The sequence below is a fragment of the Mauremys reevesii genome, linkage group 13, assembly GCF_016161935.1.
Source record: "Mauremys reevesii isolate NIE-2019 linkage group 13, ASM1616193v1, whole genome shotgun sequence".
NCBI lineage: Eukaryota > Metazoa > Chordata > Testudines > Geoemydidae > Mauremys > Mauremys reevesii.
The window spans coordinates 43468094-43491519 of NC_052635.1; the positions used below are offsets into that span (position 1 = coordinate 43468094).

The 23426-nt window shown below is 41.8% G+C and overlaps 1 protein-coding gene across 8 annotated transcripts in view; it reads right to left on the minus strand.

Annotated features, from left to right (window-relative positions):
• NKAIN4 (sodium/potassium transporting ATPase interacting 4) overlaps positions 1-23426 on the minus strand; it is an 82065-nt gene that overhangs the window by 3890 nt on the left and 54749 nt on the right. For 4 of the 8 annotated variants that reach the window (XM_039497359.1, XM_039497354.1, XM_039497361.1 and 1 more), the window contains 3 exons: positions 20716-20913; positions 5152-5212; positions 1430-1514 (listed from right to left, as the gene is read on the minus strand). In XM_039497359.1, coding sequence (XP_039353293.1) covers positions 1430-1514; positions 5152-5212; positions 20716-20913 — 344 coding nt within the window. Of the gene's footprint in view, positions 1-1425; positions 1515-5151; positions 5213-7410; positions 7787-16992; positions 17191-20715; positions 20914-23426 lie in introns of those variants that run through there. The other 4 variants (XM_039497360.1, XM_039497355.1, XM_039497358.1 and 1 more) reach the window with 3 other exon arrangements.

Below are 23426 nucleotides of genomic sequence, written 5' to 3' on the forward strand. Positions count from 1 at the left end.
GCAGGAAAATCCCACCCCACAATGACAAAGTGAGAGGAAAAAAATCAATATTTAATCTCCAGCCCCGTCCCTCCTAATAAGGCCACTAAGCCCCTCAGTTATGAGAAACTGAACTTCTTTTCAAAACTCACCTGTTCTCCTGCAGTGACATAGCGCGTTTGAGTGTGCCTATGCATATGCATTTTGGGAGCATCTGCCCAGATCTATTTTAAGGTCAATTTCCTCTTTCCAGCCCCACCTCTCCCTCACCTTTTGCTTTACGGGAGAATTCTGCTATAGCATCAGACTTAAAATCATCCTTCCTTAAGAGTTTCCGCACACCAAGGTGCTCTCCTGAAGATTCCATGCAGAGAGTAACAGAAATTCAATGTCTATAGCTGCTAAGCACATATAATACTAGCCTTTAAATGTAAGTATCTAATTAAGAAGCAGCTCTCAAGTGGACCGCACAATAGCTCTTGTGTAATGAATAACAAAATGGGGATTATTAGAGGGCAGGAGTTAGAATTCAATGACGGATCTATCAGGCACCAGCGTTCCAAGCATGTGCTTGGGGTGGCATTTTGGCACTTTGGGGGCAGCACTTTTCAAGGGGCAGCACTCCGTTTTGTTTGTTTGTTTTGCTTCGGCAGCGGCACACCAGCTTTTTTTTTTTTTTTTTGCTTAGGGCGGCAAAAAATCTGGAGCCAGCCCTGGGATCTATGGTAGGAGTGTGAGGGGGATGGTTGTGAAACGACTGCCTTTCATCTGAGCTCTACTACAAGCACTGTCTGTATAAACCACTGTTTCCATGGGAAACAGAATTCCAGCAAAATGAACTCATAAAGCCAAACGTGTATGATCCTGTATGTAAACCATAAAACACCCAAACATGGGGGAAATGCCCACTTTCCACTGCACAGGGTGGCTGAGAAGTGGAGAATCTATACAGGGAGACCAGGCCAGCCTCTGCATGTCATGGAGCCAAGTCTTTAGGTGCTCACTCCATGGAACTGCACAGATGTAATGGACTAAAACCCTGTGTTATGACTGGCTGGGCGCAGAGCTGAGATGTAGTTTTAATAGCTGGGCAAGGGAGGGGAGGATTCTCTGCCACCCTTCCCCAGCATGCATACAGTTACCTTGCACAAAGCTCTCTTACCGAATCTTAGCACGGGGGACTAGAATTTACTCCATTGTGAGAGGCCGTAATGAAGCCATGTTAGAAACCAAGGATGGCCACACTAGCATTCACAGCTTGAACCCAACCACACCCTGAGGTTGAAAGGAATTGACTTCACCCCTCCCAGGGATCTGTCCCATCAAGTGTCAAACCCTGACAAGGGAATACCTGCTAGAGAAATCCGCCTATTAGAGAGTAAACAGAGCAACCTTGAGCCACTGAGCTGAGAGGCACCACACGCTTCTTAGCACGGTAGCCAATACTTACAGATATGTCTGCTTGCACAAAAGGTTGGTGGGTTTTTCATTGACATGGTAGAGAGGAAATGGATCAAATCCACCAATGAAATCAACTGAAAGAAATCAAAACCCAAATAATAATAAATAAATAAAAAAAACATATGGCAAGGATGGTGACAGGAAAGCTGGTGCGTGGCATGACTTAACATAAAATGGTGCAAAGAACAGAAAGATGATTACCAACAGCCCTGCATTTGGCACTTATCTTTGTACATGAGACCTAATACAGACTGGAAAATTCTGCCTATAAAGACCACTCAACCTAGACCTCTTGGGAAAGGAAACCGTTCACTGTGTGAACTCCAGCTACTGCAGAATTTTCAATCATGGGGGTGGGGAACCCCTGAGGCATCCCTCCCCACTTCAAATCATCATCACGTTGTGTCATAGCGCATCAGCCATGAGTGGACAAAGCAGACCGTGGCCTTTCAGAAATGTGCTAACAGAAAGACTTTGAGCGATGATAAGGGAGTGGATGTCTGCATGAAAGCAGGTAGCAAGCAATATCTCTGAAGGTTGTCTCCCCAAGGGCCATTTGCTTGCTTGTAGGAAAACAAGACAGTGACAGCAGTAACTGGTTTATTATAAACCACCCTAGTGCCCATGAATTTGGTGGTTTTCAGATTTCTTCAATTTAAATATTTTTATGGATTTAAAAAAAAAATCAAAATGCTTCCTTTCCCCAATGCTCAAATAATGACAATGGAACTGGTCAAAGGACTTTTTATGACACAATTTCCTCTCTGCCCATTGTCAGAGTTTTCCAGATGACCTGACTGGGAAAATCTTTCTGCTCTTCTAAAATTAATCATATTTTTAGACCATGTGGCTCCAACAATATATTTACAGATTAAGGTTGGGATTTTCAAAGGAAAATATGGGAGTTAAATTTCAGAGGGGGTTGGGTGTCTAACTCTCTCGGGCTCCTTTGACAATTCTACCTAGAACATTTTGTAGATGTTCAACTTAAGGAAGATTCTCATAGAGAATGTCAGACTGGATCAGACATGCTCCACCCAGTCCAAGTATCTGATCTCCTACAGTGACTATAATACCAAGTAGTATAGGAAGTTATGGAATATTCTCTCCATAGGGAAAGTTTCTTCTTAAATCCCATCAGTTTGAATGTGGTTTACACCCTGAAGTAAGAAAGTTTGTATCCCTTCCAAACATATTTAAAAAAAATATAACTCTGGATATTCTCATTAACCATATAACCATTCCATTTTTCTTTCCTGAAGGTGGCACTGTTCTTTTAAGCTTCAGTTACATAGTTTTAAAGGTTGTTGGTAATTTTATTGAATATTTTGTCAACACAACCTAAAATAGAAAGAGAAGCATGAAAAACATTACAAAAATATTTTAAAATATTTAGAAATTGAACTTCTTAGCAGCCACCCAAATCTTTGTTCTGACAGACAGCAGGACACTGCTGTTGTGACACTGGAATGACTAGAACATAGGTAAAATTTTCAAAAACACATAAGCAACATAGGACCCTAATCCCAATGACTTTCAATGATACGTAGGCTCCTAGGGCCAGATTTTAAAGGAACTCAGATGCCTAACTCTCACTGATTTAAAAATATCTTTAAAAATCTGGCCTCTATCTGCCTATGTCACTTTTGAAAAATAAGATGTAGGCACTCAAGTCATTTAGGTGCTTTTCAAAATGTTCCCTGATAACTTCAAAAATAAAAATTGGCCAAGATTTTTGAAAGTGACTAGTAGTTTTGGTTGCCTCTGTTTTTGTGTATCCAACACCAGAGATATTAAAGAGGCCTGTTTTTCTGCTCCCTGAAAATAAGTTATCTCAAGTTTGGCATCTAACAACTGAGGCACCCCAAATCCTAATCACTTTATAAAATCCTGATAATAATTCACTGGCGATACCATCCATAGATTATTGTGCATTAGCACATCTAAAACACTCTTGCCCACAATCCAGGGTTAGTGGATCCCATTGCTGTTTTTTCTCATGAAAATCACGTTAGCACTGGCCTCCTGATTAATGTGTCTCAGCACTCATAATTACTTCATGCTGCACATCAAAGGAACATTTAAAAGAAACCACAAATGGGAGAGAAAATTAAAACGCAGCTCAAATTTGTTCAGGTCACTGGAAGGATCTACTGCTGTGACTGTGAAATATTGATGGTGTGTCATTGTTAATTATTCAAGCTGGCATTTCAACTCTAAGCCCGAGAAACTGGGATGGAGCAGAATTTTTAAAATTCTGAAATTAACAGCAGTATGTGTCTAAATAATTCATTCTACTTGTAATGGCTTCTGGTGATGAAACCATTGTATTTAAACCATGTTTTTAAAAATAGTATTTAAAGTTACATTAAATCTAAAGCCCTTTGGGTAAAACATACAGATGACATTCTTGGTGAGAGAGGGGAAAAGATGATGGAGCAAACCTTGTTTTTTCATTACTTATAATACAGGCCTTTGTTAAACAGCTAGCTAGCTCTAAGCAAGTAACCAGTAAAGCCACTGTGGTCGCTATAGCCACACAGGGAGCAAGAGAGAAATAGAGAGGGCAAGCCAGACTAGTAGTACATCTCATTATATCCATTTGAAATAAACTTTCTCACTTACCTTCTAACATCTAATTCAAACCCATTATTTTTCAGCAAACATCCTTGGCAGCGAATCTTTATAGGATAAAGCTTCTCACATTAATGTGAAGGGCTAGAAGCCTCAAAGAAGTAATACTGGTATATAAAGCCTTTAGGTCAGATCCTCCGTTGAAGTAAATTGGTGTAAGTCCATTGACTTGAACAGAACTATGCTGACTCACACCAGCTGAGGAGCTATCCCTTAGATGCAACCCAAAGAAACACGCTTCTAAAGAGAACATCCTATACTGCTCTTTATAATCAATGGACCCAATCTTTGTGCACCTAAAATCATGTGGTTCAATGGGAGTTTTGGAAATGCAGGAAAAAGCTACATGTAGGTGGGTAAATCCAGCTGACCTTAATAATCAAAGTGCCTTTCCTTTGGCTCTCTGCTTTCCTTTGGCACTGTAAAATTGAACCCTAAGTACCTAAGAGAATTGCAGATCAAGCATAAGGAGAATTAGTTCATTCATCTTCTCTACAATCCAGGTACAGGACCACCTCGTTTTGCAAGTTAAATGCTCAGTTCAGTTATTTGTCAATATTCTTGCCCTCTATTTTATCCTGAGCTTATATCATGAAGTGCACAGGGCATGGCCTTCCTGCTCAGTTGAACACACTGGTCCTGATTCTCCATTCACTTACACCAAGTTTACTTTGTTAATACTCCACTGATCTCAATGGCATTATTCCTAATCAACACCAGTGTAAAAGGAGAATCGGCTCCCCTGTTTCTGTCTCTAATACCCAGACATGATCAGTGGACAAAGCCAAACCTTTATGCTAAAATAATCAGAGAAAACAATATGAGAGTTCAAGACAGAGGAAAGGATCTCACGGTAAATTTGTCCTTGTCAGGCAGATGTTGCAGTGATGCCATTTATGTGGTGAGATGGAAAGATTGATAAGAAAATGTCACCTCACTTCCCCTGACCTTCTTCCCCTTCATTCACTGGCTGAAGGCCTATAGCACTAGCTCATGAGACAACATCCTTGAGAAAGAGAGAGAGAGTGGTTTTTTTTACGAAAACGGTTGCCCAGGAATCTGTTGATGAATACTTACAGCTGTCCTCTTCTTCTGTAAAAACACTGACAACGTAACAGGCATAGACAAAGCCCACCAGCTGGAAAACAGAGAGAAGAAATCATTCAGCACTTTTGCAGCCAGACTTCAGCAGCCACCACCGGAATGGTGAAACCAAGTAAAATTTGCCATAAGGTATGCAGTGCAGGAGTCAGACTGTGGTGTCATATTTCTCCCTAAATTCTTTCCAAAAAATCACAAGCACCACTCACAATCCCAGAGCAGCAAGATACTTCTGCTAATGTAATCAGTACTGAAATAACATAGCAATGTTGCCATTTAAACTGTAATCACTGAGCTTCAGAGTTAACACCTGACTGAGATGAGTCATTCACACCTTATGTTCACACCACTCCGAGAGCTATTGTTTCAGGTTCCCTGTTTGCAGACAGTACTGCTTTAGGTCACAGTTAGGTTTTCTTCCCCATAAGGATTGGAAACATTTATTTTTGATGAGGATGCCAGAGAAGTACTGGGACAATGTGCCAGACAGTATCCACTTCATACAACCCCTTCTACAATAGCAGTCAAATAGACACATGGAAGAATACTGATTTCACTACTGAAGAGATGCAAGGGGAGGAGAACTCATTGGCTAAATCATCCTATAGATATGGTCAAGCCTTTAGGAGGTAAGTTAAGAGATAACTACCTTGGTATTATCCATCAAGAGAATGGGACCAAGTTCTGTTTTGCTTTGTAGGTAGACGAGATGGGACAATTAGTTTTGAAATTAACCATAAATGTGGGAATACTTTGGCTTTTAATGTAGTGACACTGAACTCTCTTAGACTTGGAAATGGAGAAATGATTGGAAGTAACAGTGAGGAAACTTAGGGCAAGATGCAGAGTCAGACTCCATGTCCATACAAGGGAGTAAGAAGAAACCCCACACTTCTTAAAGCCCTGCTGGAGCTCCCAGACCTTGGGTCCAGGTGCACAGCAGAATTTTTAGCTGTTTACTCTCTCCCAGAAGCCGGTTGTGTGGGAAATGGGCAGGATCTTGACTCCACCTCCTCTACTCACTGGCCAGAAGAGCTGAACCAGTGGGTGGTGTTTCATAATTCATGGGGTAGTATAGGCCAGCTTTAAATTACTATCTCCTGTGAGGAAGCAGGGAAGGAAAAATGACTCAGTGGGGGTGTTTCTGGAGTCACAATGCCTCCTGGAGCTGCTCCTGACTTGATGCCGTTTACACATTGCTCATTGCCCAGAGTCAGGCCTAAAGTAAGAAAACAGACTTGAAATTTCAAAACTGAAGTGGACCATCACCGCAGAGCCTCAAAACAATTAAAAAAAAAACCCACACAGAGGCTCACCACTTTGGGGACAGTCATAGAAGCTCTAAAATGTGACAGACCCTGTTGTCCTCATGTTCAGCAGCAAGAAAATACCCAGATTGAGTAAGGAAGGAAGAATCTGGCCCTAACAGAATGATCCTGGTTCAGCAGATTTGTATTTTGCTCTACTTTCTGTTGATCAAATATCTCCTCCGCGCCTAGTATTGTGTCCTTACATAACATTCCAGTTAGCAAGATCTTGGTTGACACTAACCACATTGTTAAAGTTATTGTGAGCCACAATTATTTGTTTTCCACCGTGAACTCAATGCCCTTTAACAAGAGTTAGAATGTGGGAAACAATGGCTCACTCCAAGGGAAGACAGAATGATGCATGAAAGGACTCAGTAAGTGGAGTCCATCCATTTTTAATATGACAGAAAAATACATCACACCAGAAAACAAAGGCAGAATAATGAGATTTCTATTGAGGGATCATAAGACTTGCTTGTGTGCTGCAGCTCTCTGAAGACAAGAAACACCTTAGCTGGAGGAAACTAAGTAATTATTTTTATAGCACCACCAAACCTTCTATTTCTTTTTAACTTCCTATTAAAAGTTAAATGCAACAACAGAACCATCAGTTTGCTCTCTTGAGCCTTGTCTTGTTCCATGGAGGTACAGTCCAGCACTGCTGTGATGGAGAGACAGCTTTCATCACTCATTTTCCTGCTGCATAGTTTCCAAAAGAGGGCTACTTTACCCCTTCGTCTCCATTAACTACAGTTTACTTAACTCAGAAAAGAAGCCAACCAGTTGCAATGGCAATCACAAAACCACACGACATACAAAACTAATTATGCCTGGGGAACTTTGAGAGAGTTACCTGTTTAAGTGGCATCACTGCTCTCTACAGGCATATGAGAGAAGAAGAATGAATAAGCGTTTTCTTCTGATTGCTTTTCTTTGTTTGTATTATGTTAACAGGGAAAAAAGACGTGGGGTTTTTTTTGGCTTTGGGGTGTTTGTTTTGTTTTGCGTGTTTAAATTTGCATTTGTTGAAGGAGAGAAATGTACCTGGAACTGACCATGGTGCTGAAGAAAGGCAGTAAGCCATATTCCTTTATTAAATTAGGCAATATATATAGCTATTAGATAAGGGACAAATAAAAGCTATTTGTGGGACTACACTCCAAATGGCTTATGAGCATTTCTCCATGCAAGACTCTCCGATTGGCCCCTCTAAGGTGTCACTGGTCCATGGTTTTCAAGTTTTGGGTGACTGCAGTAAGAGTGCTAGCACCATCTTATGGATAGGATCTCTTGGTCAATCCCTAGAATGGAAAATTCAGGTGTTATTAAGGTGCAGATCCTCCTTTGTTACCTCTCCTCAAAGGTCCAAAGGTCATTTACCTCTTCTCGGGCTGAACTTCAGTGAATTATCCAGGAGCTAAGATTCTAAAGTGTCTAAGCAAAGCAAACATTTATAAATAATTTAAGAGATCATCAGATTAAAGATAAATACTTTGAAGAAACATATTTAGATTAAATGAAATAGCTCCTTTTACAAAAAATATGCTCTTATCTTTAGCATGCTGTGCCTGTTAATTTCTCATGTCTTCTCTTTTTCATTCCAGCAGCTCTGATCTCCAGTCCTAGGCATTAGTGACCTACAATCTGTTGTCCACTGAGGATCTAAAGAGAACCGGAATGATAGGAAGTAGGGCCAGTTAATATCAGGATGACAAAATGTCCCACTGTTTTCTGGTTTGCACCATCATCCATTGTTTGCTTGATCTGTGAGACTTAACAAAGCTGAACATCACAATACAATTGGGCGAGGACAGGTATTTAAAAATTAATCACTGTGACAGAGAGAAGCATCTTTGATGCAAATTTTTATAAATTCCTGTGTCTTCGAAATGACGGTAAGAACCTGGAGACTTATATTTATTAATTTCTTAGTATGTTAGAGGTGAATTTTGGCTTTTGTTTACAGCAGCGAGACAGGATCCCTGGGTTTTATTCCTAGATGTAACATTAACTCACTGTGTGGCTGTGGACAATCATGGTTGGTGTAAGTTTATCAATCTGTAAAATGTACATAATAAATAAGCCATGTATGTCACATGATTACCTGGAGTCAAATGAAAACCATCTATTTCACATGAGTGATGTGAGACTTGACTAATAGATGTATGATGCTTTTTGAAATCCCATAATAAGAGGTACATACGAGGCATTATTATTTAGGACCTGATTTTTCAAAGCACAAAAAGTCTAGGACAGCATGCACAAGTGTGTGAGCATTTCTAATCTGCACATGCTATTACCATCTCTGTGGCTTTGTCTACACATGGAGCTAGGGGTACAATTCCTAGCTCACACAGACATGCTCATGCTAGCTGTTATTGAGCTCGTGTGCTAAAAATATGGTGTAGTCACAACTGCACGGGCAGCGGCAAGCAGCAGCATGGGCTAGCTGTGCTGGGTACATACCCACGGGGTTTAGGCATGTTTGTACCTGGGGTCGCTAGCCCATATAATCGCTTGCTATGTACCATGGCTACACTACTATTTTTAGTGTGTTAGCTCAGTGAGAGCTAGCATGCGTATATCTATGCGAACTGGGAATCCCACCCCCACTTCATATTGTATGCCTGTGTGTGCAAATTTGACCTTTGATAGATGTTTACCTGCTTGTTTGCATACACAGAACTCTGATGTGTGTGCATCATGTAATTCCAGGTTCAGATTCAGAGTACAAATACACACACACCCATACAGGGCCTGACCTTAGTGGGCTTTGAAAATCCTGCCTTTAGTATTTTACAGGGATCAGTATAAAATAATAATAAAGCCAACTCATTGGACATTCACTAAAACATCCAGGAATGGGTATTGCATATCTACTGATTCACAGGAGATTCCAGGTAGGCCTGCTTGTATCTTCATACGTTGTCATCATTGAATCATAGGACTGGAAGGTACCTTGAGAAGTCATCTAGTCCAGTCCCCCGCACTCATGGCAGGATTAAGTATTATCTAGACCATCCCTGACAGGTGTTTGTCTAACCTGCTCTTAAAAATCTCCAATAATGGAGATTCCACAACCTCCCTAGGCAATTTATTCCAGTGCTTAACCAGCCTGACAGGAAGTTTTTCCTAATGTCCAACCTAAACCTCCCTTGCTGCAATTTAAGCCCATTGCTTCTTGTCCTATCCTCAGAGGTTAAGAACAACAATTTTTCTCCTGCCTCCTTGTAAAAACCTTTTATGTATTTGAAAATGGTTATCATGTCCCCCCTCAGTCTTCTCTTGTCATGGTCTTGTCCAACTGTGAAATTTGGATTAACAGTTATGCCAAACTTGATTCCTAATGGTGTGTACTCCATATAATATACAGATAAACCTGATCTAAAGTTGTTACTTCTGTCATCTGTGTCAGAGAGGTCCAGGGCAGCATTAAGAATGAGAATGAATTATCTTGCACCATAAAGGTAGAATTCACATAAATGCTTATATCAGTCATGCCACTAGGGTCAACCTGTTAAACCTCCAAAAACTTGTTCCACAATTAAGAGGTATTGAGCTAGCAATAAAGGCTGCTATGAAGTTTTCTTTGCAAATAAATTTACCTCCCCCCTCCCACCAAAACACCCCTTCTCCATATAGCAGGCAAAAACAAACACACAAACAAACAAAACAGTGGACAAAATGAACTTTACCAGATCTCCTGATCCCAAATCCTTGGAAGCCTGAGTTGTCTTTCTATTTCTGTTTTCTCCTCAACTTTGTTTCAACATAGCGGGCTTTGTGTTTCAAATTTACTCTGTTTTGACCTTATAACCCACGACTTTGTGGCATGGATTTCATCAATTATGAATTACTGTTTATTCAATGACTTATTTCCGTTTTCTCTAAAAGGGTTACATTAGCCTCCCTGCTCAGCCGGAAGGGGGAAGTTTCTGGAGCGGAGGGAGGAGGGACATACAATATAAATCTGTGCTGCATTTTCATGTTGCCTGAACTAAGCTATAATTAAACCTATCACTTCAGGGATAAAGTGAACTCCTGGGATCTACACTATGTCTTGCCTCATGCATGAATTATGAATGAAATAAAGCCAATAGAGATGAAATAAAAATTCCCATCACCAAGTCTGCTTTCAGTGAGAGAGTCTGCTTGAGCGTGGGCTGAGTTAACTCCAAAAGGCTCAAAGCTTTTAAAGTGGATTCATTGCCAATTGTTTCTTCACCGAACTTGAGAATTAGGGGATGGGTTTATTCCATGTAATGTGGAATGAATATAAATCCTTCGAAAGATTTACAAACAGTGTGACAAACAGCCCCATTTTTAATAATGTGCTTAATTGGACTGCCAGGGGTTTATGTTCTTTTAAGATACCCAGGCTTTTGGCTGTTAGGAGGAACATCACTGGAATTCTGGGATTTCTGAATTAGGAGAAAGACGTGTGTGTGTGGCACTCTGAACAAAGCCTCAAAGACACCAGAGTTCACCTCGTGGCTCTTTACAATGTTGGGTGGAATAAGTAGGATGGGAGGGAATTCAGCGGGCAAGCCCCTGCATCAGGAGACCCACCCTGGATAGCAGTCGTTCATTTACATCACAGAAGCCTCAGGAGAGAAGCCAAAGATCATGGCTGTATTTCACTCCTGTGTAGGATGCTAGCTCAAGGCTCACCTGCCACTTAGGTCTCACTTCAGCCCAGTCTATCGCAAGCCCTACAGTCACATTAGACTGTGACGGAGAAAGAGATGCAAGATTATACTCTCCCATTAAACATTGTTCCTTGCCCTTCAGGGTACACTCTCCAATCTGAAAGCAGTGGATTAAACACCACTGAAGCCACCTCAAGACAAACAGGGGAGAAAGAAAGCCCCCTGGATGGTAACAATAATGGAAAGGGACACTTTTGTGAGAACACATTCCATAGAGCAGCTTTGCACACAAAGCCCCACCACATATTTTTGATGCTAGAGAAATTCAAGGAGAATGGTGAATAGGCACCAGGACAAAAGGACAGGGGAAGGGTTTGCATGTTTCTTTGGTGCAGAATAGAAAAACGATTCAGTTGCTGTTAAACATGTAAAGGCTCTAACAAAAACATCCTCCAGCTACAACTGGAATAGATCTGATTTGTTGAAATTTAATTTTTGCCTCGGCAGGGAGGAGAGGGAGACGCAGGAAGAGAATTTACACCATTTTGATCTATTAGCTTCTTTTATAGCATCATCCATCAAGGTGTTTGCCTACATGAGAAAATGTTCCAAGGTTGATGTATACAGGGAAATATCAAGAGCAGTTCAGGACAGAGGGAGGAAGAAATATGAAAATAATCAAGAATCAATGGTGATTTTAGTGGCACATGAGAGACTGTGGCCTTTAATGGGGTTAGGTTGGACTCCCCACCAACTGTAACAGCTTTTAGGGTAAGTTAATTATTTATGCTAAAATTTAGTACCTCACTTGTTTCCAAATAGATTAAGCAATTGAGTTCCAGGAAATCTTGGATTTATTATTATTAATTATCTGTATTAGCATAGCACCTACAAGTCCTAATCATTGACCAACCCCCATTGTGCTAGGCGTCGTACACAAAGATGTCTAGAGAAGATGCAATCACCGAATCTCATTCTCCACTTGCACCAGTTTTACAATGGTGTAACTTAAATGGAGCCATTCCTGATTTATAGCAGTGCAAGTGAGAAGAGCGTCAGGCCCAAGGTCTCTGGAGGATGGTTCCTCTCACAATGCTCCCACTCAGCAAGCTCATTCAAAAGTGCTGCCAGTAGAAGAGGACGACACTGGGCATTTATCCCTCCTCCCCCATCTGATTGGCAGCTGCAGAAGTGTAAGAGAGGAGCAAGACAAAAGATTCATTATGGCCTCAGGAATGACAGAGGGATAGAAAGCTTACAGGCGCCACACTTCAAATAGGAACCAGTTGTGGCAGAAGAGCCCCATTTTCACCACCTATAAAACCTAAAGGAAGCGAACAGAAAAAGCATTGCAGATGGCCAAGGATTGAAAGTAGTTTTCTTCATAAAATTCATAGGGGGTGATCCCCCTTTATTAACTTCCTCCCATCCCATGCTGTGTCACAGCCCCATTTATCTTTATTAATACAACATCACTGATGCGCATCTTTGACTGATAAATAAAAGACAAGGGGTCAAATATTGCTCTTAATTTCTCTGGTATAATCGGGATTCACAGTAGTGTAACTGAGAGCAGAACCTAGAACCCTGTTCCTTCCCCAGAATGGTTACCATTTGAGCATGTTGGGATTTTTCCTTCTGAATGATTTTTGATGAAAAATGCAGTTTCAGCAAATTCAAATCCCTTCCCCCACCCCAATTTAAGATTTTGGTAAATTTTTTCAAATGTCCTCCAGGAAAATCAAAACAAAATATTTTGTTTCAAGTCAGTTCAAAATACTTGGGTTTGCTGACACTGACACACAACATTTAGTTTTGAGTCAGTTCAACATTAAACTGCATTTTCCTGTGGTATTGCCTTGTCTCACAGGGGTTGTAGTTTAGATGCCTGATGCCCCCATTCCCTCTAATGGGCCAGACTCTAACTGGCCGGACTACATGTTCTATGATGCTACAGAATCTCCCCTTTGACCAAGCAGCGTGGTGCATCATGGGAGTCACATGGCTGCAAATGTATCATAAGAGATATAGTCCAGCCATGGTAAAAATAGTTGACTGTTGAAATGACTTGAAATGAAACATTTTGAGTCAGTTCAGCAAAGCAAAATGAAATGGTTCAGTTTGGGAATATTGAAACTTTTAATTTTGATCAAAAAAGCACGAACAAAACATTTTGCCATTTACAAACCAAAAATGTTCATTCTTTGAAAAATGCGTCTTTCAACTTTTTGTCCTAATTTGGAATGAAAACAAATGTTAGAACATCAGAATTCCCCATGAGACAGAAATTCACATTTTCACTCAACTCTAAATACAACCTAGGAAAGACAAGATGTTAACATACCATGGATACAAAGACAATAAAAGGAGAGGCTACAATGAGATCACATGGTCGCTTAGGCTGGTGATGCACACAGTCTTAAGAGATGTAAAGCATTATTTTGGTTTTATATACTATTATTTTGAGGTTTGTAAACCTCATGGTCTATATGTATTTATTGAGGAGAAACTTGAAAGAGGAGAAGGTGGAAGCATGACAGATGGGCTCAAACAGAAAGTGTTCCTGTCCAGCTAAGCTTAGTCAGCTGTGGAGCTTTTTAGGGCTAGCTTCAGGGGAGAAAGAGAGAAGCAGCAATTCAGCTAGGAAGCTCTGAAGACACAAGTACTACTTCTGTTGCTTTGGGCTTTTAAACAATTCTGGTCTTTGGCATTAATGCTTTTAAGTTGCATGAAGGGAACATGTCCAGAAAGCAAGAGCACTTTGGGGGTGCTTTTTGGTTGCACAAGATCCCTATAAAAATAAAATCCCAGAGTTTTTTTTGCTTAAGCTGGGCCTCTAGTTGGGGATTAGACTAGATAACCCTTGCAGTCCCTTCTAACCCTATGATTCTAATGCAATTCCTCTCCAGCTTCACAGTCCCAAGCCATGCCGCAGATGATTTGCAGCCCTAAATGGGTGGTTGATTTTGTGACTCTACAGGACACTCTGTGACTGTCACCAAGCAGAGACTACAAAACTCAGTTCAGCTGCAACCCAAACTGAAATTCAAACCCAACATTTGCAGCGGTATAAGGCTAACAGAGTAACTCAATGTGACTCCCAGACCTCAACCTTTGCCAATCTAAGAAAGGGTTTTGAATCCTCTTTGCCCCAGTGAAATACTGATCATTCTTAGGCCTTTGAAAGTTACCCGAGTGGGGGAAAAAAAGGTCAGTGATGTAAAATGATACTAAGCTATTGCTCTAAGTCCTCCAAGAATGCTCTTGTGCTTCAGCCTCTGCTGCTCTTTCCCCAGATAACCTCAGTACCAGCTTCCTCCAAGGCATGCAAGTATCCAATTAAGCCTTTTATTAGGAACATATGTCATAGCCAGGTGGGTTCAATCAGCCAGTCAAACAGCCTGGGAAACAACAAGCTGCAGAACAGAAGAAATGATGCATCTCGGTTGTCCCACGCATCAGCTTCTTTCATTGTGAAAGTCTGTTATCACAGACAAATGGATGGAGGAGGACGCTGAGCTGGGACCCCTAACCTAATCCTGTAGCGGTTATAAGACACGCTTATTTTATACCCAGCATGCAGTTTGCTGTGAGTGACGCCAGTACAGCTGAAACACAAGTAGGGGATTATTAAGGTAGGCTTGGTAATAGACCAAGGCCTAAGCAAGGCTGTCACCAGTCTTGGGCTGCTGATGGGTGCATCCTACTGGACAAGCACTGAAAAACCCACAGGCCATCCCCATCTACCTAAGTACGGGTCTTTGTGATACCAAATGAGTTAAATGGCCCATGTGCGTTTGAAGGGGATGGGGCTATTGGCTCCCACTCCCCTAGTCTCTTTTATAGATGCTCAGATTCTGTATTCCCCAAAGGGGTTGGGGCACCAACTGACCCATGGCTCTCTTTAGGGCTTGCCAAACCTATTCGACCTGGCCAGCGTACCAGGTTTATTCTCTCCTTGTAGGCATGAGGAGGAGAGGAGAGGGGGATGGTAAATGACCCTCCTGAGAGTGACAAAGAGTCCTGGGGCATCTTATAGACCAACAGAAGTATTGGAGCATGAGCTTTCGTGAGTGAATACCCACTTTGTCAGGTAGGGAGGGTCCTGAGTAGGTGGTGGAGTTTCTTAGTATATTCCTCAGTGCGATCTGAGGAAAGTGGCCTGTAGAATTTGGTATTGGAGAGTTGTCTGGCAGCCTCCTTTTGGTAGTCAGACCTGTGCATGATGACAACTGCACCTCCTTTATCAGCCTTTTTGATTATAATGTCAGGATTGTTTCTGAGGCTGTGGATGGCATTGCGTTCTGCACAACTTAGGTTATTCGGCAAGCGATGGTGTTTTTCCAGTATTTCTGCCTGTGCACGGTGGCGGAAGAATTCTACGTATAGGTCCAGATTGTCATTTCGACCCTCAGGAGGAGTCCATGTGGAGGAGTTCTTCTGGTGCTGTTGGTGGTGGTGGGTATCTGTGTATCAGTGCACTGTTCAGTGTTATCTTGAAAGTATTCTTTCTTATAATCAAAGAGGCTGATAAAGGAGGTGCGGTTGTCATCATGAACAGGTCTGACTGCCAAAAGGAGGCTGACAGACAACTCTCCAACACCAAATTCTACAGGCCACTTTCCTCAGATCGCACTGAGGAATATACTAAGAAACGGCACCATCTACTCAGGACACTCCCTACCTGACGAAGTGGGTATTCGCCCAAGAAAACTCATGCTCCAATACTTCTGTTAGTCTATAAGGTACCACAGGACTCTTAGTCTGGATCTGTAAAAGCGACAAACACTGCTACCCCTCTGCCACTTGCCTCCTGAGGGTGGCTCCCCTGCAGGCTTCCAGGAGACTCCCTTAGGAGCAGGACAGCCACCATGTGTTCTCTCCCAAAGCTGCCTGGCAACTGCTAGGAACTTCCTGCTTTTCAGCCCTTATTCCACCCTCCAGGGCTGGAGGGATGGGGCCAGCATTGCCAACAGCTGCTCTTTAACTCCTCCTTCATGGCTTCGGGGTTGATACACTCTCTCACAGAAGCCTAGCAGTTAAGAGTTTGCTAGCATAAGACTTAGCATAAGTAAGTGGGCTAGGGTTATAACCTTTGGCAATAAGAGTGTTTTCATAAACAAACAAAATAATGCAGGCTTAATGGAATTTTAAGGTTTTTTTGAGTAACATGTTCCCTTGCAGCTAGCCACACTGGAAATACTGCTCAAAATACTGATGCAAATAGCTATATCAACATTCAGAAACCCAGTTATGGTTACCTGGATAGCCACATATGGAGAGAGGACTGAGACCTAATTAAATATGGTCATGGATATGCTGATGTGTAAACAAAGGGTATAAAAACTGATGCATGGATGCTAACCAGTGGTTCATCAGCATGATGTAGTAAGCAACAGCCACCACTGTCATTACCACTTAGGGTGACATGCACTTACTGATCAATTCTGTCTTTTTTTTCCCCCATCAGTCCTTGATGTTCTGAATATGTCAGCTTTGTGGATCACTCTCTTCTTTATATCCCTTTATTTGCCCAGTATTTTTCACTTGTGGATGAGCATAGTTCTTGATTAAAATTTTTAGGTCTCCCTATGTATCCAACCAAACTCAAAATTCAACCTGAATAAAATTTTCTTAAGTAGCCATTTGAGTGATGAACCTGTTATTTGTAAAAGTAGTAACTCAAATTTATCATCGACTACAAGGAGCAAGAGGAAAGGCAAGGGAGGGTAGAATGTGCAATGAAGCTGGAAAACTAGAGCAGGTCCCATCCCACCCCCCTTTGCAAAGTTCTGCCCTGGGGGCATGAACTATTCGAAGCTACATTCAAACCCTCCCTTTCATTCTTGCTTGTGACAAGAGCAGCAGAGCACAGAGTCTCTGCCAAGTTCTCATCTCTTTTCTCCATGAGACAGAAGTACTGTAGGTTTCATTTCTAGCTTGAGAGAGTCAGTTGATCATGTTTGCCCTTTCATAAACATGAGATGGGAGACGTAGGATGGAAGAGGGGAAGACATTAATTTCTTGATCATTCTTGAGTTTCTGGAAAGCTCTTGCTGGATGGAGAAAAAGGGATTGTGATCAGATATCCAAAGCGACAACCCACAGCGTTTGATTTCCTGACCTTTTTTGCTCTCAGGCTGCAATTATTATCAGTGAAAATGTAACACACGCCAACAGCAAAAACGTGTCTTGACTTGCTTTCCACTGTAACATCTGCTGTCAACCTTTGCTTTGCCATTTTCTTGGGAACCTTCCAAGCTGTCATTTTGAATGAAAGCAGCAGACAGGCAGGCAGAAAATTCTCCCTGTTGGGGAGACATTTCCAACCTCCATCCCACACCATGGACCTTTGGAAAAAGCCCATCCCTCCCCACTCCCAGAGCTGCCATATGGACAGACCAAAAGTAGGCCAGGTATTTAAAACAGAAAATGAATCTCCAACTGCTGCCTGGCAAGTTGGGGAGTTGTACAGTGGACATTTGCTAAATTGGAAAACAAAGCAGCTTTTTTTTTTTTGCAGATGACTAGGACAAATATTACTTCTGCTGCATTTTTATGGGGTTGGTATGGCACACTGATAGTAAATGAACTAACCTGCATATGCTAGTATACAGTCACTGCTTAAGATGTATGTTTCCATTAAGCATCTCTCTCCACTATGTCCCGTCACAATGTCCTTTGTTCTGGTATATTTCAGTGGGTTGGTTGGGATTAGAGGTATAGCCCCACTTTTCTTGTCACATAACCCAGTATTGGTTCTGTCATGATAGTATTTATGCCCTTTTCACTGTCAGGAGACATGGCTTCAAATCCTGACTGAATGACATTTGAAAAGGATTCTGATGGATTCTTAAATTAGGCCCTAACAGATATTTGTGCAGATCAAGAAACAATCACATCTCATCACAACTGACAGTCTTTGGCCTGGATGCTGACCTCATTCACTCCAGATAAAGTTGGAAGCAACCCCATTAACATCATGGAGTTCGCCCAGTAGAATTTGCCACGAGTGAGATCAGGATCAGGTCTTTAGTGTCTTTTTTTCCCCCAACAGAGTCCCAGGATTGGAAGAGCTGGGTGACATAGTCAGGAACATAGTGCGTTAGCAGACCTATGCAGGAATACTGCTATGGCACTCACTCACCCTGGACGAAATTCATCCCGAGTAAAGATGGGGTTTATGCAGAGCTGCTACACAGGGGATTTGACCTTTTTATCCTGTGAGCAGGGCTCAGGGCAGCTCCACAGCTGCTATTCCAGCCCATTGGTTTGCATGGAACATTTTTTTTTCATAATAAGGTCAAATTTAATGAGGGGGAGGTGTTTTCTGGGACGAATCAACCTTCCCTCAGGGGGAGCACCCAGCAATGTTACTGTGCCTCAGTGCTCCTGAGGAATAATTATCTCCCGAGGATTGGACACGTGGTCACATCTTATTTGTTAGTGAATATGAATTTCATATCACTGAAGCTGGAACAGATATTTCTAAAGCTGCTGAACAAACCCCACAAACACAGGAGAGGCTTTGGGTCCCCCACCCCACTGCTGTGAGGTACTGAGCATTCAGTTCTCATAGACGCCTGACAGACAAGGAGGGAACAAGGTCAGAACCTTTGCTGCATCTCCCCATTCTTCAGTTCTTAGGGAGACATGATCAATAATACACAAAAAATATTTACTTTCTGTCTTCAGCACTGAGGCCTGCAAAGCATTCTGGGAGGGGCAGCGGCCTATAATAAAATCTGTCTGAAAATGAGATAAAGAGAATAGAAAAACTACTGGCAAGGTTCGAAGAGTTTGGTCCTCAGAGACTAAACAGGGAAAGGACTAGCAGTAGTTGGCTATTTTCAGGCAGGGCCTGATTGAAAAATGAAAAGCCCTTTAAGGTTTCCTTTCTGCTCTCTCTTCAAGGGAAATCTGTCTAATGTCCAGTAAGATTATATGAGAACTTCAGGATCCCCAGGAGATACAGGTCTGGGGCTTTAACATTCCACCTTTACTACAGGAAAGGTATGTCCCTTCTACAGAAACTCACCATGTACGTCAGGAAATCCCTAGCAGGAGCTGTAGGGACTTCTGCACACAGAGGTGCTTGAGCTTGTATCCCAGTTTCAGGGCCCAGGATGCACAGAAGTAGGATAGGAATCCTCTAAGGCTTACAGAATGGGGGGAAACAACTTACAAATATTTGCCCCAAACCCATTAATTTCCTCTCTCCATCTGGCAAGCTGAGAACACACACTCTGAACCCATGCTCCCTTACGCATTTGCAAATCACTGCATGAACTTACAGTGCTCTGTAAAAAATAGTTAAGTAGTATCAGTATACCGAGCTCAGAGGCAGGGGCTGTAACCCTGCCTGCTGTGTTTTGTTGTGGCAATCTATCTTGGGGCCTCATGCCTAAGTTATCAAGATCCTATAAAACCAGAGCCAATCCTAAGCATAACATAGGTCCTGCCATTTGTCGACTGAGCCCTTCTCCTTAAGTCGGCCCCTGGGAGGACTTTGATGTTTCTTAAGTCAGCCAGAGGGAATGCTATTAAGTGAGGTATGACACTTCTGCTCCCTCAAGGGTTCAACATTCAGCCTCCAGAGCACATCTATAGTTGGTTGGCTTGGAAAGCAATGAACTAAGAAACAAAGCTTTGGTTTTCTTTATGGCAGTGCAGGGAACTACCATGTGAGCACTGGTCAGTAAAACATCCATGAGTAACATTCAGCCTAACAGTCCTTCATAAAAAGGGCATATTCCCTTGAAATATGCACTGTGTTTCAGCATGCATGGGGTTACATTTCTCACGTCCTCCTTTCTCATGCATACAAGCCAATGTCAGATGCAGCCAAACCTGTCATTTGAGGCACCCCAATGGGTTAAAGCACAGTTCCCAGCTCTAGTAGAACCTGTATGTATTTAAAGCCACTCGACTAACAAAGCAAAACAGATTTAAAAGATTTGATGCAACTACAAAATGCATGAGCACCAGTGGAAATAAAGAGGACAATGGACCTTTTGTTTCAATTAATTTCACATGCAAATGAGAAACAATTAATTAATGGGGAACATTAAGGACAACACATTACTGCAGTATATTTTTAAAAATGCCTGTGAAAGACTCCAATGAGGCAATGTTTGATGAAAACTTATTACAAATCACTGGTGTCAGCAGGAATAAAACATGCTGCTTTCTGAATCTATCAAGAGTTGTTTTGCTTTCTGAAGGAGGATATTATCTTTGTGATCTCCCCTCCCCAAATCCTTTCTATCAGTTCACACTCACACATAACCTTCAAATATCACACAGCGACTATTGGAAATGCAAAAAGCTAGGTCTCTTTCCTTATTGAAATGTGTTTCCCTTCCCCAGTCATTGATTTGTTACAGTAGAGGTACATGTGGCTTGTTATGGTAAGTGCTAGGCTGCTGGTCTCGATTTCTATTTTTAAAAAATGGCTTGTAGATATTTAAGAAAGAACACAGAGTTAAAAAAAAAACAACCACTCCCTTTATGCTACCCATTAACATTCTACTTGGATGGTTTTACTGTGTTGGAGACCAGACCCACTAGGAAGTACTCACCGCTACCAGAATCTGGACCGAGCTGTGCATGACCTCAATGTACCGATACTCTAGAGCACAGCCAATCACAGAGATGTAAGAGTGGCTGTCCAATCCCTTTATGCCAGCCATGGAAGCCTCCTTCCTTACGCAGCCAGGGCCATTTTCACTCCACCATGACTGATGCTGGGAGATATTAAAGGTCAAAAGTTCGCTGTCCTGGGGAGAAAAAAAAAGATGCAAAAAAAATCTTCATTTACAGAGGAATTAACTCACTAGTCCCATTTAGGGTGAAGAGTTGCAAAAATGCTTAGTGTTGCCTTAAAAATTAACCATTAAAAAAACAAAAAAAACCCCAATACGACCACTAAAGTCAATGAGCGCCTTCCTAGCTTCTGAAAAACCCACCCTCAGTGAGCGCTAAGAGGATCAAAAGGTGTTTAGAAGCATTTTTCAAACAAGCCGATAAATCAGTATGAACTGGACTAAGGCCTGTCAATGGGACACAGTGCTGCAACATTGTGTCAATCAGTCCCCCCTTAACATGGTGATGTCTGGATGCAGTCGTGAGCGTGAGGTGGCTTCAATACACCATACTGCAAGGCCACAACAGAAAGACACTTTATAACTAATGTGATGCCAATTTTTAAAAAGAGCTCCAGAGTTGATCCCAGCAATTACAGACTGGTAAGTCTGACTTCAGTACCGGGACAACTGGTTGAAACTATAGTAAAGAACAAAATTGTCAAGCACATAGAGGAACATAATTTGTTGGGGAAGAATCAACATGGTTTTTGTAAAGGAAAATCACGCCTCACCAATCTACTAGAATTTTTTGCGGGGGTCAACAAGCATGTGGACAAGGGGGATCCAGTAGATACAGTGTATTTAGATTTTCAGAAAGCCTTTGACAAGGTCCCTCACCAAAGGCTCTTAAGCAAAATAAGCTGTCATGGGATAAGAGGGAAGATCCTCCCATGGATTGGTAACTGGTTAAAAAGATAGGAAACAAAGGATAGGAGTAAATGGTCAGTTTTCATAGTGAAAAGAGGTAAATAGCGGCATCCACCAGGGGTCTGTACTGGGCCCAGTCCTATTCAACGTATTCATATATAATCTGGAAAAAGGGGTAAACAGCGAAGTGGCAAAATTTGCAGATGATACAAAACTACTCAAGATAGTTAAGTTCCAGGCAAACTGCAAAAGCTAAAAAAGGATCTCTCAAAACTGTGTGACTGGGCAACAAAATGGCAGATGAAATTCAACATTGATAAATGCAAAGTAATGCACATTGGAATACATAATCCCAATTATACATATAAATGATGGGGTCTAAATTAGCTGTTACCACTCAAGAAAGATCTTGAAGTCACTGTGGATATTTCTCTGAAAATATCCACTCAGTGTATAGCGGAAATCAAAAAAGCAAACAGAATGTTGGGAATTGTTAAGAAAGAGACAGATAAGACAGAAAATATCATATTGCCTCTATATAAATCCATGGTACTCCCACATCTTGAATACTGTGTGCACATGTGCTTGCCCCATCTCAAAAAAGATATACTGGAATTGGAAAAGTTTCAGAAGAGGGCAATAAAAATGATTAGGGGTATGGAACAGTTTCCATATGAGGAGAGATTACTAAAACTAGGACTTTTCTGCTTGGAAAAGAGACGACTAAGGGGGATATGACTGAGGTCTATAAAATCCATGGCTGGTGTGGAGAAAATAAATAAGGATGTGTTATTTACTCCTTCTCATAACACAAGAACTAGGGGTCACCCAATGAAATTAATAAGCAGCAGGTTTAAAACAGACAAAAGGACGTATTTTTTTCCCCACACAACGCACAGTCCACCCGTGGAATTCCTTACCAGAGGATTTTGTGAAGACCAAGACTACAACAGGGTTAAAAAAACAGAACTAGATAAATTCATGGAGGATAGGTCCATCAATGGCTTTTAGCCAGGATGGTGTCCCTAGCCTCTATTTGCCAGAAGCTGGGAATGGGCAACAGAGGATTGGTCACTTGATAACCTGTTCTGTTCATTCCCTCTGGGGCACCTGGCATTGGCCAATGTCGGAAGACAGGATACTGGGAGAGATGGACCTTTGGTCTGACCCAGCATGGCTATTCTTTTGTTCTTTGTGTGTGAAAAAAATAGATCATCCACACTAGCAATTAAATTATTTCCAATGTTGGTTCAAGGGAAAAGTTCCTGGCAATGGTTTACGCCAAGAGGTCATTTGCCATAGAAGGAGAATAAATATGGAGCACTGAGTCTACTCGCAGAATCATGTCTGAACATATCCGCCTGGCAAGATTAGAATTAGGATCTACAGCTGGAGTAATTCTTTGCCTCTAACTGTAAATGTATCTAATAAATTCCCCTCCCATCTCCATCTCAGTATTCAGATTTATTGCATTTCTGGTTCTTCTATTGACCTTAGTCACTATCAACCTCTTGGGTCAAATTACTCTGACAGACTGACCTACTATCAACCTCTTGGGTCAAATTACTCTGATGAACTGACCTCCACTGTGATCGATAGCTTCGTAATTAACACTCGCCCAAGAACTCCACATCATCTCTGCCTCACAAGCTACCTTTTACTTTGCTTCCCACAGCGTCGCTGGTTCAGTGCACTAAAGCATGCAGTTCTGGGTGTCACATGGCGAAACACAGCACGGGTAGTCCAAGGGTTTGACAGGCAATGAGGAGGTAGCACTT